A 19,439-nucleotide genomic window follows, 5' to 3' on the forward strand; every position below is an offset into this window, starting at 1 on the left:
TTAAATGACCAATAGACGAATCTCTGGAAAGTGGTGCGAGCCTACAAAATGGCCGCGTCCATGAGAATGAAAACACAAGCATGCTGCTTGTGTCGTGTGCCTTCATTACTGACAAGCGAATCAGCAAAATCATATTTAAGGGTACATGTCGTCTCTTTGTTTCAGTATAGACTCGACACATTGAAAATCAACTGGTTTTATGTTGTGCTTTTGAAAGAATCGCATTTAACATTGGCAGAAATTTTGTCATTGAATGTGTGTTGGAATTACTAGTTACGATGCAGCTTACCTGCTTACTATATCGCAGATTGGCTCGTAGGGTAACGCTAAATTTCTGGATATAAATAATTTTGAGAGAAACGAACAATTCCTTTTAAAAGGAAAAGGAGCCCCAATGAGAATGGAGATTCAGAACCTGAGCCCGAGGGAATCTAGACTTGCTTCATTTAGGCCTTTAACATTGCAGAAAGGGCTAGGCAGAAGGGAAAATAATGTGGTTCATTGACTGTGAGACAGACTAATTGGCTCAGGCTGCTGACATACTTCACATATATTGCTTGCATCTATGATCCATAGGGTTAGTGTAGGTTACACCCAACTCGATTTAGCCATATAAAATGATAGTCCATGAGGGGCGGTGGGGTAGCCTAATGGTTAAAGCGTTGGCTCGTCACGCCGAAGACCCGGGTTCGAATCCCCACATGGGTACAATGTGTGAAGCCCATTTCTGGTGTCCCCCACCGTGATGTTGCTGGAATATTGCTAAAAGCGGCGTAAAACCAAACTCAGTCAGTCAGTCAGATAGTCCATGATCTTCCTCCTGACGGAGCATGTATCCCTTTACATCTAATTACATTCATTATGGTTAAGACCCCCATTCCGCCTTCACAATCCTTAGGGTTGGCAACACTTGCCAATCAAACCCCTTTACATTATAGTGGGTTACTTGTGATGTAGGGTTTTGGAAAGCCATCCCCTTTAATCCAATATAATCAAATATAATTGCTTACACTCCATACACTTATATATTAGGTTTTGATTTTTGAAGCAAAAGTGGATGCTGCACATGTGCATGATAAACAATCTGCTGACGACAAAGTCAACCAACAAGCACTTAATTTTTGTGATAGCGCCCATGGTCCCATGGTAAAGTACATGTTGGCTAATTATACAGCTGGCAATGTTAGTTTGATGTAGTGTAGCACTAAATGGAATGTAAAAATGAGGTGTGCCTAATAAAGTACAGTAATTTAAGCATGACAGCTGAAAGCAACAGCTGATTTAATAGTTGAATCAATGGGGGTAATCAATTCAAATGCTACTAATAATGAGATATTGAGTGGGCCATAATGCATTTCTCTCAATAATACTGACTACCAGCCCTCAGGGAAGCTACCATATAATATATTCCCCAAAAAATTATGTACATGTATTTAGATATTAAATTTAAAATTTCAAATGAATCAATATAACATTGCATTAAATCGACTCGTGTGCCCTCTATTGGGCAAACATTATTTCAAGCGAACCCCATAGAGTTATGTCCCTTGGAACACTCTTTATGAATATCCTACACACAACATGTGATTGAAACCAGTTCAGCAAACACGGACAAAACTGTGTGCGACAATTTTCGATGTATGGAGTAATCGTTTACATTCCATATATGGCAAGTGTTATCTGTTTGGAAGCTGTTCGACTTGAAGTTTCAATTATCGATTTCATTCAAGTCATAGGTCTACATTTTGAGGCTTCATATATGCCTCAGTCGTGTGCATTACAAATCAGAGTAATGGGGTAGTCTAGTTGTTAAAGCATTCGCCTGTCACGCCAAAAACGAGGGTTTAATTCCCAATATGAGTAAAATGTGTGAAGCCCATTCTTGTGTCCCCACTGTGATATGGCTGGAATATTGCAATACTGCATAAAACCTCAGTCACTCACTCACTCATGAAACATGTAAAAGCTGGTAGCAGGGCTTAGAACATCATTTATTTATGGATATTTTATCGGTGTAGAATAGTTTGTTCCACATATGCCAAAATACAACATTTATGAATACTTGGTATACGCCTGTATCTGATCTGTAAATATATAGTTAGTTTTGATCAGAAAACATTTTGTTTGAGCCCTAAAGTAATTGGCAACAGTACTTAGCTCGAGTAACCAACCAAACTTTTTTCAGACCTATTCTTCAAAAGTGAAACAAGCACGGCACATCAAACCTGGAGAGTGTTGTGTGGATCCAGATGTAGCTAAACCCTTGACGAAAGGTGGTGTCAGTTTCAAAACTCACCCTGGGATAATGACCTTGAGACCAGTAAAGATGCCAGAGAAACTGATCAGCACCATCAAGAAAGTTATTGACAGTAAGTTACACAGTAAGAAACAAACAACCTGATGACTAACTCATGTTGAAATATAGGATTCCTGCTGAGAAGGAAATATGTGTGATCCTTGAACTTAAATCATTTTTGCAAAAATATTTTTCTTGAAATTCGGTATAGTTTCTTCCACTATCTTGGGACTTTTACTTATCTTATGCCACAGGTTTTATTTGTACATTTGTTGTGCAAATACTACATATCGAGACATTAAATATTTCGTTTGAAATTTTGGATGAATAAAGTTGATAAATGGCTATCATTTTTTAGTTACCATATTATCGTAAGAAAGCATATTTTTGTTTATTCCATCGCTTTACTGTTATAAAAAAAATTCTCAAAAGGGAAACTTGTTTTGGATAAAATATATCATTAAAATCAAACGTTTTACTTTGTTACGTCCCGGCAAAGACTTATTGCTCAAATTTAATAATTTCTTACAACATGTTGCAAAGCAGACTAAAAGATTTGATATTAATGAGATTGTTAGTGAATGTCAGTTTTGTCATATTATTTGTGTTACAAACTTTTCACTGTTTGTTATCAGCCTTTCCTGTACAGAACCTGAACAAACGAAGTGAAAAGCTGAACAATTACCTGCACTCCCGACATCCCCCGACAGAGCAAGACACTCTCACTCGACTGGCCCAGGAAATACAAAACAACATTAAGGAAAAGGGTCAGTACGAACATCAGTATTGAGCGCAGAACAATTAGTTATAAAATAATAATAATAAAAATTGTTGTGATTGTATTTGTATTAATTAACGTGTTGCTTAATTAATGCTCATGTGTATATTTAAATCCATATGACATTACTGATTATCACTATCAAAAGATGAACAGTATAGTTTCCTGAAACCTCTTATATATGCTGTCAGAAATTATTTTTTTTTTACAAATATTGTTCTTAACACTGAATTTAATAAGAATTATGTATCATATTCTTATGTGAAGAAGGCCTGAAGTGTTGGGATTCCAAGATGTTCACTAGTAATCCGACCATTTGTGATACCAACGTTCACAACCAAAGATCAGAAATGGGATCCAAACCCAAGATATATAGATGGAGTAGATGCAGTTTGATTTGCATTATGTCAAATTATTTTTCTTCTCCCAGATAAAGTCGACACCTCCACGATGACCCCCGAAGAACAGAAGCAGTATGAGAACACTGATCCACTGGCAGTCAAACAAGAGACTATGTTCCTGTGTTGAGGTGATGTAAACCTGTGTTTTGATGTAGTCCCACTGACGATACCTCTTATTTTTATTTGAATTAACAGCTTTGTAGAATTTGGGTCAGCAAATGAAATGAATCTGTTTAGGACTTTGAATTTTAGGTCACAAACTTGTTTGAACTCAACCTTTGTCTACTATTTATATTGTGTTGGGTTAATTATACAAACCTGTATTCTGTATATATGAAGTCTGCATGTTTCTGTTGAGATTTAGTGTTTTTAAATGACTTTGAATTTTAAGGTCACCAAATGCTAATTATCACACCCTTTCCTTATATTCCAATGCTAATTATCACACCCTTTCCTATCCATTGTATTAACATGATTAAATTTACAGTCTACATTGTTTTCAGTCTTTATCAACCATCCTTCTATGAAACTTGTGATATAAGTATTGAATGCCATTTTGTTTTGATGAAACTACATCTAGCGCACATGATATGTGGACCAGCTGGTAGACATGCTGTACAGTAGATTGTTCACACTGTACATCTGTGTTCCAGATTCGATGCCCCTACGTCTATGACGTATCTGTACAGTCGGATGGCACACAACTACAGCGTCATGATGAAGTGTTTTAATGAGGTATGCAGAGAACCATCAGATTTGTGTAATGATATGCATTGAATCCTCAATACAGTCGAGCCCCGTTTACTCGGACCCTGTATATCCGGAAATCCCGCCTTCCGGACAATTTTTAGGTGAAACGAAACTTACCTTCAGTAATTGTACTTGCTTAGCCAGACCCCGAGCTTCCGAACACGGACGGAGAATTTCAAACCATTCCCATTGATTTCCATTTAAAAAAGATCCTGCTATCCAGGCGGAAAGATCTGTGCGTCAAGTCAGTACTTTTTACTTTTTACTTCGGCAGATGTTTGATGTGATTTGATTAATTACCCATCGAAACACTAGGGACGCGTGTCACTTCAGTTGTTAATTAGGATTTGCAGGTGTGAGAACATCTCATCAGTAACGAAAACACATGTTAATTAGGATTAGGATTAACTACATTGTAAATTGTATTGTATATAACGTCTCGTGACATTTCTGTAGACAGTTATTAGGCATAATGGCAAGTCAGCCTGCTAAACGCAATAGCACTGTGTGAATAAATTTTCAATATACATCGTCAATACGTTTTGCTTGTTTGATCCAGTTAACCGGATGCCTTGGTATCGGACGATTTCTGAGTGTAACTAAAATGTCTGGATAAACAGGGTTCGACTGTATACCACTGTCTTTGGGATCCAAGATCCTGACTCTTCATTCTTAGGAATAGTGGTATATTGATCTCACAGTTACAGTGACATAAGCATATCATAGCATAGTTTGTATAAGGAGCACAGGTTGCCCACTCGTCCCCTGGCACAGCAGAGTTATGTCCCTTATGTGTACCAGAAATATTGGATCATAGCCGCAGATTATGGTCAAGTAGCCTGGTGGTTCAAGTGTTTGCTCACGCCAAAGACCCCGCATTAGTACAAGGTGTGAAGCCCATTGCTGGTGTCCCCCCTGTGATATTGCTGGATATTGGTAAACTAAACTCACTCACTCATCATGTAACTGGAATACTGTCAAATGCAGCATTAAACAACAAAATGATCTGTGTTTTAATGAGCAGCCTTTAAATACTTACCTTTTCTGTCATCAGATATCTCGGAGAGAACCTGAGTACATCCCAACTTCCATGTTTGACTTTGGTTCTGGCCTAGCTTCGTCAGTATGGTAGGTACTGTCTGGTGTAAATATCAGCCACAATCTGATTGGTTGAAAAGAAGTCACATGTCAATACATTTTAACCCCAGAATTCATGTTATGTTATTGTGATCCTATTGTTTTGTGTTGAATTTTCATAATCTTGTCGGTTGGATTGAAGATGCCTTGTATATTTGCACTTTATTTCTTAAAGGTAAACGTTTATCTTGGTTTATCATGTTAGTTGTCCCCCAACTCCACTGTTTATAGCTGTTGGATGATGCCACTGCATTCTGTAAGGGCCTGGTTGACATAGCAACAGTATGCTGCAGTGAATTACTAACATTTCTATGTGCAATGTACATTGACATTTGTGTTATTGAGTTGTATATTATGTTTAACATTTCAAGCTGAGTATGATCATTATGAAGCTTCATTTAGACATTCATCTCTTGCCCTAATGTGGGTCTCGGGGTCACTTTTGATTATCGCTCTCAATATGTCGATCAGTGTTGGTAGTCGATCAATAATAAAAGATCTTGGAGTGTTCATAGACCAGGACCTATCACTTGATGCTCAGATCAACCATCTTTCAAGAATCTGCTTCTTCCACCTGAGAGCTATCAGTAACATTCTCATAATTTAACAACAGATGCAGCCCTTACTCTTGTCAGGTCCCTCGTTCTATCTAGACTGGACTATTCAAACAGCATTCTGTTTGGACTCAGCTCTGCACACTTGACAAAACTCCAGAAAATCCAAAACGTTGCAGCCCGCATTGTATCCTTAACATCTAAAAGATCTCACATAACCCCTGTCCTAAAGTCTCTTCACTGGTTGCCCATCCAAGCCAGAATCGAATTCAAGATCTTGACCATTGTGTTCCAATGTCTACATGACCTAGCGCCTCAGTACCTCTCTGAACTCATCTCAGTGTACACACCGCCACAACAGCTGAGATCACACCAACAGTTCCTCCTAACAACACCCCCTGTCAATCTCAAGAACTACGGTCACAGATCATTCAGCTATGCTGCTCCTTCACTGTGGAACAGTCTTCCCATAACCAGCAAAACAGCAAAATCTCTTGACTTATTCAAATCTTCATTGAAGACCCATCTTTTCAGGAAATATTACGAATGACTTGTACAATTGCTGCAGTTGTTTTTTAGCTGTACACACGGGGCGCCATGAGCATACACTAGTGTGTGGAAACGAAACGGCGCCATACAAGTGGACATTATTATTAATAGATTGTAGCTTATAGCCACCACTAAGCCCATGTGGGCAATAACAGGACACAATTATTACATTGTGCAAACTAAACAGGCGTCGATTAATACCACGATCAAGACGATCGGGGAGACTTCCTGTTGAGACATACACATGAGTATGTTGTTTACATTGCAGTTCTATGAGTCAGAAAACTGCTTCAATTGATTATACCTTCATTTACAAACATAACAATAAGAAACATACTTTCTAAAGTTAAATTTGAAGTTGAATTTCATTATGAATATTGATTAGTCTCCTGAGCTCAACAATAATCGCTGACACAAGCAAGATAGATCGATTGTTCGATTATTCAATCAATCACTCCAGCACTACTTGGGGTCCATGGATGATCCCCAGCCTTGTCAAACACCTGTGTTATTCCTATTTTTTATATTATAGGATAAGTATATAGTACACATATCCAGGCAACTAGTGCATGCTCAAGGCGCTGGTACTATTTCCTCGATCACTGGATGTCAATCTCAACGCCACATCTTATTATCAATCTCAATTCCCTGGGGAGTATACAACTCTTGCAGCCACTAGGCGCATCGAGTTATTGTGGCTTTCTCATCCTAACGAGGTACCCATTCACAACTGGGTGGACTGGGACACATAGTCACAGTACTTTGTCCAAGTTCACTGCACGTTACTGTACCCGCAACTAGGTGTTTGCACATATTCATGTGGCCACCATCTGGTTATATACCAACGGATTCGTGGGTTATTTTAAGTGCACAGGGTTGTGCACCATACACTAGGGGTTGTGACAACATTGAAAGTGTCTGCACACAAAGTTGACTCCAAGGTTTTTACACCCGGTCAAAGGTGGGCTCGATCCCGACACCTTAACCTCGCTGGATCACTAGCCTGGCGCCAAAGCCAACTTGCCCACCGCACCCACCTGTGTTATTCCTAAAGTGAAATTTAGGTCGCATAATGTTTTATATTCCTATAGATTGTACACATTTGAACATGATTTTGTATTTCATGACTTGTAAACAATTTAGTGAACAACAAGATGGCAAACTCTGTCAATTGAAATGTAAAATTTGGGATTAAACATCACCAGACATGATGTTTTACCATTCAGTTGTATTTCCTGTTGTGCAGGGCATGGCTATGTATTCAGATTTTAAGATGTTAATGTTAGATGAATTACAATTTTCAAAGCAAGGATAAGAGATATATATCGTTTTGTGTATTTTCAGGGCTGGAAACAGAATATGGGGACAGAACATTTATGAATACTATTGTGTCGACTCCTCCCAGGATATGAACACATTGGCCAGACTTCTGTTACAAGGTAAAACTTCAACACCATTACTTTTATCACTTAGTGTCACGTCCAGGCTGTACGTTATGAAGATTATAATCAGTGTATGAAATAAGGCCCGTCCTGACTGCCCGAAATGGGCTAGACTTTTGACGGACAGTCTCAATTTACAGCTAGCCAGCCCGATGGTCTGGTGAAAATTTTAGATGTTTCATACATCTGAGTAAATTCACCATATCTTGGTGTCTGGTCTGGTAAAATCCATTTTGGACTGGTAACATTTTGAAGTTACCAGCCCTGATGTCTGTCTGGGCTTTTGGCTTGTTTCATATGCAGATATAATGTTTGTTACCAGACTAGCACCTGATTGGCAACATCAGAGTTCAAGTCTCAAGACTTAACTCAGTCCGTAGTGTGGATAGTCTAGTGGTTAAAGCGTTCGCTCATCATGCCAAAGACCCGGGTTCAATTCCCCACATGGGTACAATGTGTGAAGCCTATTTCTGGTGTCCCTCACCCTGATTTTGCTGGGATATTGCTAACAGCTGCGAAAAACTTTCTCACTCACTTTTATGTCACTGCGTGTAGCGCACATGTGTTAGTGCCATGATTTCCAATTCAGAATGAGGCTCCTTGTTATTGATCATGTGACGATGTACACGTTAGGTAAAATTAGCATGTGTTATAATCATTACAAAGATGTTTGACCAAGTATGATAAACTTACTTATAACATGCAATACAATTATTTATACCTTGTAGATGACTATTTATGATGTCAAACCACTGCTTAACATGGAAGAGGGAGAGATTGTAACTTGCTTTGTGCAAGGGTGTCATGCCATCGAGCATCTTCTGTATTGCGTGAGTGTCCAGTATGTTTCTGTTGGTCTGTTTACAGGAGGTGAGGAGAAGAAAGACATGACGATCAGCGGCGTCTATTTCCGTCAGTTCATGCCATCTCACAAACAGGTAGGGCTGAGTTGGCAATAAATTTGTACTGTTTTGTTTTGCAATATATTCAGTGCTGTTTATGTTTTTAGCCCTACAGACCCGTGAAGGTCCAGGTTAGAATTGATCTTCAGTAACCCATGCTTGTCGTAAGAGGCAACTAATCGGATCAAGTGGTCAGGCTCGCTGATTTGGTTGACATATGTTATCAGTTCTCAATTCGCAGATTGATACTCATGCTGTTGATCACTGGATTGTCTGGTCCAGACTCGATTATTTACAGACCGCCGCTATAAAGCTAGAATATTGCTGAGTGTGGCATAAAACTAAGTTCACTCACTCACTTTTAGCCCTACATGGTGCCAAACCTCCAATTTTCCCCTGTTGATTGTGACACAGGTTTATCACTCATATTATCTTTTGGAAGGTTCTGTACAACAGTTGTTTATTTTATTGAATGAGTGGGCCCATTTCTGGTGTCCCCCGCTGGGTTATTGCTAAAAGCGGCATAAAACCATACTCGCTCACTCACTCATTTATTAGCTGAGATATATTTTCACATAAGATTTATTGTGCATAGAAAGCGTTACATTTATGCAAAGTTGGGTTTCATACGAGTAGTGTTTATAGTGTTTCTGTCTTCATCATTCATATTTACTGCAGACTGTTTGGGAAACTTTGTGTCCATTTTGTCACTTTATTTACACAATCTGTAGTCTCTTGATCTAAATAGAGGATATTATATCAGGGCCCATGTCATACTATGTTTACGACACGAGTGCCTAAATGTTGGTATTTCCCGAGCGAGAGCGTGGGATATACCGATATTTAGGCACGAGTGTCATAAACATAGTATGACATGAGCACTGATATCATATTCTGTTTATTACTACTTTACTACTAAATCTACTTTCAAACATAGGCTGGCTACCCGCCGTCGCCCATGTAGAACACAACATCACAGAAGAAACATGACGTCATAGCATTGTTCATGTTGTCACGTCGCCATGACAAAGTGATATTTTGCTCTAGGGAATCACATGAAAAATATGAACCCTAAAGTTTTCGCCCTCGTAGGTTATAATTAAGCATCTGCCCTGGTCATTATACCATGGGATCGACATCTAAATTGGTCCAAAGCCGCTCTATATCTTAAGTTCAGTCACAGAAATATCACAGTGTATGTTTGGGATGTGAAAAGCATGAATAAGGTGTATTAACTTGGTGGTCCCTTTTAAGATGTGTGATGTTCTTGTTTTGTACAGAACTCCTTCAACATTGTGACCAGCTCCTACGCTCTGCTGGAACTCCCCAGTCAGGAGAAGAGACTGGAGATGCTCCTCTCTCTGTGGCAGATGACAGACGACTTCCTGGTAATACCAAATGCTTGATGTTTTAGGATTTACTGACCTATTGCTATTCCATTAGCTTGTGTAGGCTGAAATCTGAAAATGTGAAGCTGGATAGTTTTTAATTATTTGGCAATAGTTTGGTTTAATGACAGTCTAAGTAAACCTAGGCTCAGTATTATTTGTTACACTGCTATACTGAGTCTAACAAAACCTAGTAGAAAGGTAACCAGCTAACCTTTGAGTGACGTATGACCATCCAATCAAACGTGAGACAGCCGAACGGTTTTAACCAATCAGACAACGACTACTTGTTAGGGTTCAGCAGGACTTGCAAAACGGTTTTTGGATTTTCTCTTTCCTGGTCGCTGACACTGATCTATCAACAAACAAAAATCCACATAAAACCCAGATATTTGACCTGCAGTATATACACTTACGGGGTTCTAATGACATGGTTACTATTTGCTTATATTTTCGCAAGATGACATCCTTGAATATTGACGAAAACGCTATTTGCAGTGACTGTTTACTCATTGCGTGTATCACTCTGAAGCGATTGTGCGGAAAATTGCATTCGGAATCGTTCGAGTTTTTTAGGTAAAGGTTCAAACGGTATGTGCAAATGTTAACTTTCGCGATTTGGTAAGCTGTGTTCAGATTGGTCAGTCCAAAAGGTTAACTGATGCGACCTTCTACTAGGTTTTGTTAGACTCAGTACAGCAGTGTAACGAATAATACTGAGCCTAAGTTTACTTAGACTGGTTTAATGATATATTTGTAGAAGTAGAGAATCTCCCTATAGTGCCTTTTGATATTAAATATATCAATGGTAATCAGTTTATAAAAAATCAAATTCTGAGACTTGCAGAAAAAGTTTTATTTTTATTGAATAAGTTGTCATTTCTTACGTGTGCTATAGGACCTCAAAGTCTTGATACATGACATATGCTTTGAGAGTGTTGGGGATATTAATGACTGTTCTTGTTACACTAGTCAGAGCATTGATTCTCCTCTGACAGGGGTAGTGTGGTGGCTTTTTGGTTAAAGGATCTGCTTGACTTGCCAAAGGTTCAATTCACAAAATTTTGCAATTTATCAAGCTCATTTTTGTTGTCAGCAGTGATGATATTTCTGGAATATTGCTGGAATATTGCTGGAATATTGCTAAAAGCGAGGTGAAACATTATTCACTCGTTTCTCTGAGAAATGTGAATCTTCCCATTTTAGGTACTAGTAGAAAATGGCAGTAAGGCAGGCTTTCAGTTGATCAACGAGGCTAAAGAGTATCTGCTTCAAGTAAGTTCCAAACTATATACCATGGACAATAAACAGAACATCATGAAAGAGCATAATGCAAGTATAACACATTCTCATGTTACATGGAACCAACATTTTCTGGGTCTACATTATTGTTATTTATGTGAAACCTTTCTGTCAATGACAATGTGTTTTAAGGAATCATCTTTATGTTTCAGATATCTGAAAAACATGATAAAATGGAAGGTCATGTTTTTGCACCAGTGAGTATACTTTCTGAAAAGTATACATATCCATATAGTTATCTGTCCAACAGCGTTCACACAGACTCGATAGATGACGGCGGTGAGGAGCTGCCGAGCGCTCCATGCTTCATTTTAAGGTCGAATATTTCCCAAGTCCTCTAACTATTGGAGCAGGTGTTTTGGGATGGTATTCCTGCCGTGCCCCATGAGCAATAGTGAAGATGGAGGGATGCTGGATGGAATAAATAGCACCAAGCACTCTATGCTTGAATAAGAGCTGATTAGCTGATCACAATTTCAGTCCTGACAGATTTGTGTCATGTTTGCTCATAGCCATGACTTCCAGGGCCTAGATTTTCGAAGCTCTCTTAGTGCTAAGATAGTCGTAAGTAAGTGCCATACATTAACATTAACTTACGACTATCTTAGCGCTAAGAGAGCTTCGAAAATCTAGGCCCTGGTTGCCTGAACCAGAGTATTGTGTAGCTACTGTGTCTGTGATTGTCTAGCTTAACCTAATAGATGACTCAATGTTTCAGTGTCCTCATGAGAAGGCATGTCCGAAACTGGCAGAGAGAAACAGCCCCTGTATGTTTGGTGTCACCTACAAGCCCCTCGATATGTCATCACAAGTAAGTAGCTTTGTCATGTACACAAGTAAATAGCTTTGTCATGTACACAAGTAAGTAGCTTTGTCATGTACACAAGTAAATAGCTTTGTCATGTACACAAGTAAATAGCTCTTTCATCTTCACAAGTAAATAGCTTTGTCATCTACACAAGTAAATAGCTTTGTCATCTTCACAAGTAAATAGCTTTGTCATCTACACAAGTAAATAGCTTTGTCATCTACACAAGTAAATAGCTTTGTCATCTACACAAGTAAATAGCTTTGTCATCTTCACAAGTAAATAGCTTTGTCATCTACACAAGTAAATAGCTTTGTCATGTACACAAGTAAATAGCTTTGTCATGTACACACGTAAATAGCTCTTTCATCTTCACAAGTAAGTAGCCTTGTCATCTTCACAAGTAAATAGCTTTGTCATCTACACAAGTAAATAGCTTTTTCATCTTCACAAGTAGCCTTGTCATCTTCACAAGTAAGTAGCTTTGTCATGTACACAAGTAAATAGCTTTGTCATGTACACAAGTAAGTAGCTTTGTCATGTACACAAGTAAATAGCTTTGTCATGTACACAAGTAAATAGCTCTTTCATCTTCACAAGTAAATAGCTTTGTCATGTACAGAAGTAAATAGCTCTTTCATGTACACAAGTAAGTAGCTTTGTCCTCTTCACAAGTAGCCTTGTCATCTTCACAAGTAAGTAGCCTTGTCATCTTTGCAATTAAGTAGCTTTCTCATTTTCACAATTAAGCAGCCTTGTCATCTTCACAAGTAAGTAGCTTTATCATTTTCACAATTAAGTAGCTGTTTCATCATGTGTTAGTAGCTGTAAAATCACCAATAGGTAGGTGAACCATCACAGCATGGGGGCATGTGTTGCCCAGCTGAGTATGTGCCTCAATTCACTGTGCAGAGTTACCTCCCTTTGGTGTTCCAGAAGCCTATGATCATGATTATGTTTTCATACACATCGAGCTCACATGACAGAAGGAAATTTTGAAACTCTACAAAGCATCTTAAAGTCTAACCCTACTCACTGCTCGCAGTGTGTAAAAGGGTGTAGTTCTCATCAAGTCCATGTGTTTCAGAGTACGGAAGCCAAGCAGACGTCAAGATACAGCTATGTGATACTGAGGAAAGGCCAGAGGAAGCAAGGTCAGTCTGGTCATACTGTCCTCATGTACCACTCACAGTCCACAGGGGAGGTGGGGTAGCCCAGTGGTTAAAGTGTTCGCTCATCACACTGAAGACCCGGGTTCGATTCCCCACATGGGTACAATGTGTGAACTCATTTCTGGTGTCCCTGACGTGATATTGCTGGAATATTGTTAAAAGAGGCGTAAAACTAAACTCACATATTCTCAGTGCAAAGTTATATTCACTTTTGCTCTGCACTTTGTGACTTTTTGAGTTATCTCCCTTTCTCATCTTTGCCACCCTGATGGCATAAGTAATGTATTATGTATTACTATAATATTTGCATTATGTGTGAGTCATTAGCATCTTTCTTTATAGTATATATCTTTGATTCAACATTGATGCTCCATATAAGGTTGCATATTTATGTTAAATCCTCAAAATATATCAATTACCCAGTTAACTGTGTTCAGATGTTCATGGACAAATAAAATAACCCAATAGTGTAACAACACAAGTCTTTCTTTTTGTTAGACATGTATGTCGCTGTTGTGAGTTCATTGTGAAATGTTACACGATTTTGAGCAGCACATGAACAGATGCAAATTCGAAGTCACAACAACATTATACTCAGAATGTTAAATGCCAGTTCAGGATGCATGGGAGTAAACATATATTGAATAGGTGGAGATAACTAGCAATACCCGGTGTGAGATAACCAACAAAACCCAATTCTCAGTGTGAGATAACTAGCAATACCCAATACCCAGTATGAGATAACTGGCAATACCCAGTATGAGATAACCAGCAATACCCAATACCCAGTGTGAGATAACCAGCAATACCCAATACTCAGTGTGAGATAACTAGCAATACCCAGTGTGAGATAACCAACAATATCCAATACTTAGAGTGAGATAACTAGCAATACCCAATACCAAGTGCAAAATAACTAGAAATACCCAATACCCAGTATGAGATAACCAGCAATACCCAATACCCAGTGTAAGTATATACTCTCAGTGATTGAAAGAGTTATCCAGAGTCACAATGAAGTAATCTCGACAGAGGGAGGGTTAGCATAGTTTTAGTTCTGGGTTGCTGGAGAATCTAAGTTTCAAGATGGTATCAAGGCTGTGTATGTTTCTGACAGATGCAGCATGGCCTCGTGTGATCCAGGAAGTTGTGCGGGCATCGAAGCATGTCCACTGTCATCTGTGCTGGCCGGACGGCAAACTCAGCCATGATATTCTCACAGCCAGGAAACATGGAAAGTGAGTATCCCATCAAACTCACCCAAAGATTAAAGCCCCTCATCAATGTGTGTGATAACTGTCATTGAGGTAGACCAGTTTTAAAGCATTGAATTCAGCTCGCTCTCTCTATCTCACTCACTCACTCACTCACTCACTCACTCACTCACTCACTCACTCACTCACTCACTCACTCACTCACTCACTCACTCACTCACTCACTCACTCACTCACTCACTCACTCACTCACTCACTCGGTGTTGTGTTTCAGGGATGTGTACAGCTGTGTGCGAGCCTCCAACTGGGGCGACCTGTTTCCCATCCACCTGAAGGACAGTAACGCAAGTGGTGATGACAGAAACCCCAGCAGTGGCGGGGACGGAGATGATGTGGATGGAGAGACAGGAGATGTGTGCGAGGATTCCAGTGCCAGGACCGGGAATGTTGATTCTGGAAGCTACTCTGAGGACAGACTTCAGAATGTGACTTTGAACAAGTACAACGAGACATTTGTGTCTGAGGTCTGGACCGAGAAACTGGAGTCTGTGAGGACAGGGACAACAAGGAAGCCCACGTGGAGGATGCCTGTCAGACTGTTCTCGTCATCAACGTGACGTTGTATGTTCCGATGATGCTCACTTGGTGATGTCAGGTTTCCATCCTCCACATCTCCAGGGTCAGTGGGGTAGCCAAGTGGTTAAAGTGTTCGCTTGTCACACCGTGGACCTGGGTTTGATTCCCCACATCGGTACAATGTGTGAAGCCCATTTCTGGTGGCCCCGCCATAATATTGCTGGAATCTTGCTAAAAGTCGCGTAAAACCACACTCACTTACCATTGGAACCATTCCCATGGTTTTTAGTCTCACCCTTGGTTTCCATTGGACCGCTATGTTAGACCAGGTAGAGACCCGTGAAGATCCGGGGTAGAATAGGTCTTCAGCAACCCATTCTTGCCACAAAAGGCAACAATGCTTGTTGTAAGAGGTGACTAACGGGATCGGGTGGTCAGGCTCGCTGACTTGGTTGACACATGTCATTGGTTCCCAAATGCTCAGATCGATGCTCATGCTGTTGATCACCTGACTGTCTGGTCCAGACTCGATTTTTTACAGACCGCCACCATGCAGCTGGAATATTGCTGAGTGCGGCGTAAATCTAAACTCACTCACTCACTACACCAGGTAGCGTTGCCAATCGGAATACAAATTACAGATAAACCTCAATGTTGGGTTTGCAATATTACAACGTGGCAACCAATCCCATTAATTATGTCTGAGTTTGCAAAAAGCCTTAAAAATGCTTTTGAGGTATAGGATGTCTTCACGACGGTGTCTTTGGTTTCTGACCAATAACAGTTACCTCCCTTATATCAATGTTTGATTGGTCAGTGAACATAATGAAACTCAAGGGCAGGTAATTTCCATTTGCAAGAACCATGGGAATTTATCCAAGGATGAGTGTAGGTTTACTAAAATGCAAGCCCTGATACTGAGGGTGATAGTTTTCATCGCCAACAAACCATTATATATCCAGAGAATGTCCATAAGGTGTGTGCCTATCAGACTGTTGTCACCACCAGATGCTGAAGAAGTCCTCACAGAAATAGTCAGACATGGTGCTAATACACAGTGATGTTAATCTGGGTACAACCGCCCACAGTGCTTCTTACTGGATGGAAATGAGTGTAAAGCGAGGCCATGTATCCGGGACTCAAGGCTGGAGGCCTCTTGTGAGGAAAGACTTGCTGGCAACTGTTGATGCTGAGTAGATCGGTCATCAAGGTCCTTCATGAATGTGTTCCAGCAATAATTGTCTTAAAGTTCTGTGAAAGACTTATTTACCATTATCATATGGTATCGCTGGTTGATTGGGGGGCAGGTGTCATATATCTGTGTGATAAACTTTCTGATGGGAACTTGTGATTGGTAGGCCAGTGTGATAAAACTGTATTGTTTGTAGATCAGAGTGATGTAACTGTATCATATATTTAACTGAATGACTGAGAGACAAGTGTGATAAAGCTGTAGAATTTTCAGATTGTTGTGATGTTCATGCAGAACTAGTCTCTTACACAAAAGCCCATTGACAAACACACAGAATGTCAGCAAGTTTACCCAAGCTGGGTACTACAGTGAGACAATGATTTGTCGACTGTGTTTTGTTTGTTTGTTTGTTGTTTAACACCGCACTCAGCAATATTCCAGCTACATGGCGGCATTCTGTAAATAATCGAGTCTGGACCAGACAATCCAGTGATCAACAGCATGAGCATCGACCTACGCAATTGGGATACGATGACGTGTCAACCAAGTCAGCAAGCCTGACCACCCAATCCAGTTAGTCTCCTCTTACGATAAGCATAGGTTGCTGAAGACCAATTCCAACCCGGATCTTTACCCGACTACGAAGACCTGCATCACTTCATGTTTTCATCCTACATCAGGCCAACACACTGCTACTGTTAAAAGTGGCTCCAAACCAAATGGGGCGGTGGGGGTGGTCTAGTGGTTAAAGCATTCGCTCGTCGCGCCGAAGACCCGGGTTTGATTCCCCACATGGGTACAATGTGTGAAGCCCATTTCTGGTGTCCCCCGCCATGATATTGCTGGAATATTGCTAAAAGCAGCCCCAAACCATACTCACTCACTTACTCCAAACCGAACCCACTCTTTTACTCAGCTGAAATCTATGGGGTTATATTTTCCAGTAATACCAAGTTCCTTTGAATTAATTTTTGAGGATGTTTGGTTGTGTTGTTCACCACTGAACAAGTCAATATTCAAGCTGTCTGACGTGAAATATTGTGAGCTTTGTCTCTTGTATTTGTCTTGATGACGCACAATGAACCAATAAACCTTGCATAGGACATAGGTGAGGTGAGGTGAGGTGAAATTGGGTTTAACGTCATACTTGAGAATATTTCACTCATAAGACGACGTGTATGCGTGTGTATGTGCCACTGCTTGTACTAGCCCAGACTGAAGCTGGTTTTATAGTGCTAGCCCACTGAGATACCATGCCGCAGTGAAGCATGAATACCCCACTCAGACACATTATACTGACTCCCCGAGCCGACCAGTCCTTGTTGTACCCATTAATGCCGAGCGCCAGGCAGGGACCAACAAGTACCATATTTTAACGTCTTTTGGTATGATGCGGTCCGGGATCGAACCCGCAACCATCCGCTCTCCGGGCGGACACTCTAACCACTACACCACGGAGGCGGTCGCATAGGACATAGGTTTCTGGGGACATATTAATGATTTTGTAACCGAGACTCCCCCACAAGGGTGTGAGGAGAATGGTAATGAACCAGAATCATCAGTTTGATGAAAATATTTCAAGGTCGTCTAGTATTGCATGTTTCCCAGATTAAGTTTCGGTGTTGCAGAGTAAACTATGAGTGTATTTTGTCATGCTTATATACTATGACATGAAGGACCCCAAGAAAGATACTTGGTACAGACTACATTCTGTTTCAATGAGGGGCGGTGGGGTAGCCTAGTGGTTAAAGCGTTGGTTCGTCACGCCGAGGACCCAGGTTCGAATCCCCACATGGGTACAATGTGTGAAGCCCATTTCTGGTGTCCCCCGCCGTGATGTTGCTGGAATATTGCTAAAAGCGGCGTAAAACCAAACTCAGTCAGTCAGTCTGTTTCAATGATTTTCTTGGCCTATTCACAGCACTACTGGTACCGGTACCTGTGAATCATGATCAGGTGTAGGTTCCAATATGCTTTTACAAAACGGTGATGCCAGAAAAAGACACACAAGATCATTTTCAGTAACCCTTGAATAAAAACATATGACATGGGCATTCATCTTTGAAAAGCTTTCAAAGGTCATTGACCCAATTACTGACTTCCTTTTCAGAAAATGAACTTGAAATTCTTCCAATCATATTGTAATTTATTGAGATCTTCAGAAGCACACCGAGTAAAAGAAACACTTCATCTTTTGATGTGAACAGGTGTTTAATGGAATAAAAGAAGATAATAGTATTTTAAAAAACACATTCAAAATTCAAATTCTACAATGGTGTTTGGTGCTACTCACACAGGTTAGTGCATTAAGATAATGTTTTACTGTGATATACACAATATACTGCTATGTGATTATATCATAGGCTAGTTAGTTTCTCACCACTATATTCTTGGAGAGAGAAAGACAGTCTAGGATTAGCAACTGGGTACCCAGTGGGACCTGTTACCTGGACAGTTTTCTGGAAAATAGTATCCCAAACTATGTGGTTTCATGAGTCCCCAATGTACCAGTTTGTTTCTAAAATGCACACTTCTGTTTGTCTTGTATGACCAAAGATGAAGCTTCTGTCAGGTTAATTACCAGATTTTTTTCAAAATACTTTTGGCCAGGTCTGCAGTCAAATAGTCAGACATTTTATGCTGAATTCTTCAGACCTACTGTCGGTATAGGGGAAGGAGGGGTTTGTGTACCAGGTTAGTAAACTGGGAGTCATCCCAATCAGACATCAACTCTCCAGAGTAAATTAGTAAACAGGGGAGCCGTCCCAGCCCTTACGGATTATTACCATATTCCTGGGGAACTATTTTGCATGAATAAATATAGAACTGATGTTCACGATCATTTTAACAACTTAAACTTGACTCAAGGATTTTGCATATACCTGGAAAAGTCATCTTCATTATTATTGTTTTAACCCACTCCGGGGAACATTGAAATAAACATTGACAAGAAAGAAGTGGAGAAAGTACAGTCACAT

At 40.0% G+C, this 19,439-nt stretch overlaps 1 protein-coding gene across 1 annotated transcript; it reads left to right on the plus strand.

Moving 5' to 3' along the window:
• Positions 1–6: 6 nt before the first annotated feature.
• Positions 7–15,686, plus strand: LOC124254899 (methyltransferase-like protein 17, mitochondrial). Its single transcript, XM_046688734.1, has 15 exons — positions 7–141; positions 2,186–2,369; positions 2,932–3,063; positions 3,505–3,572; positions 4,100–4,210; positions 5,280–5,353; positions 7,810–7,904; positions 8,775–8,845; positions 10,090–10,197; positions 11,404–11,472; positions 11,652–11,696; positions 12,218–12,310; positions 13,395–13,461; positions 14,597–14,717; positions 14,968–15,686. The coding sequence occupies exons 1-15, from the start codon at positions 49–51 to the stop codon at positions 15,308–15,310; spliced, it is 1,674 nt and encodes a 557-aa protein (XP_046544690.1). The 5' UTR covers positions 7–48; the 3' UTR covers positions 15,311–15,686.
• Positions 15,687–19,439: the final 3,753 nt, after the last annotated feature.

This window comes from Haliotis rubra, unplaced genomic scaffold, assembly GCF_003918875.1.
Source record: "Haliotis rubra isolate DU_JTF1 unplaced genomic scaffold, ASM391887v1 Scf586, whole genome shotgun sequence".
In the NCBI taxonomy this organism is placed as follows: Eukaryota; Metazoa; Mollusca; class Gastropoda; order Lepetellida; family Haliotidae; genus Haliotis; species Haliotis rubra.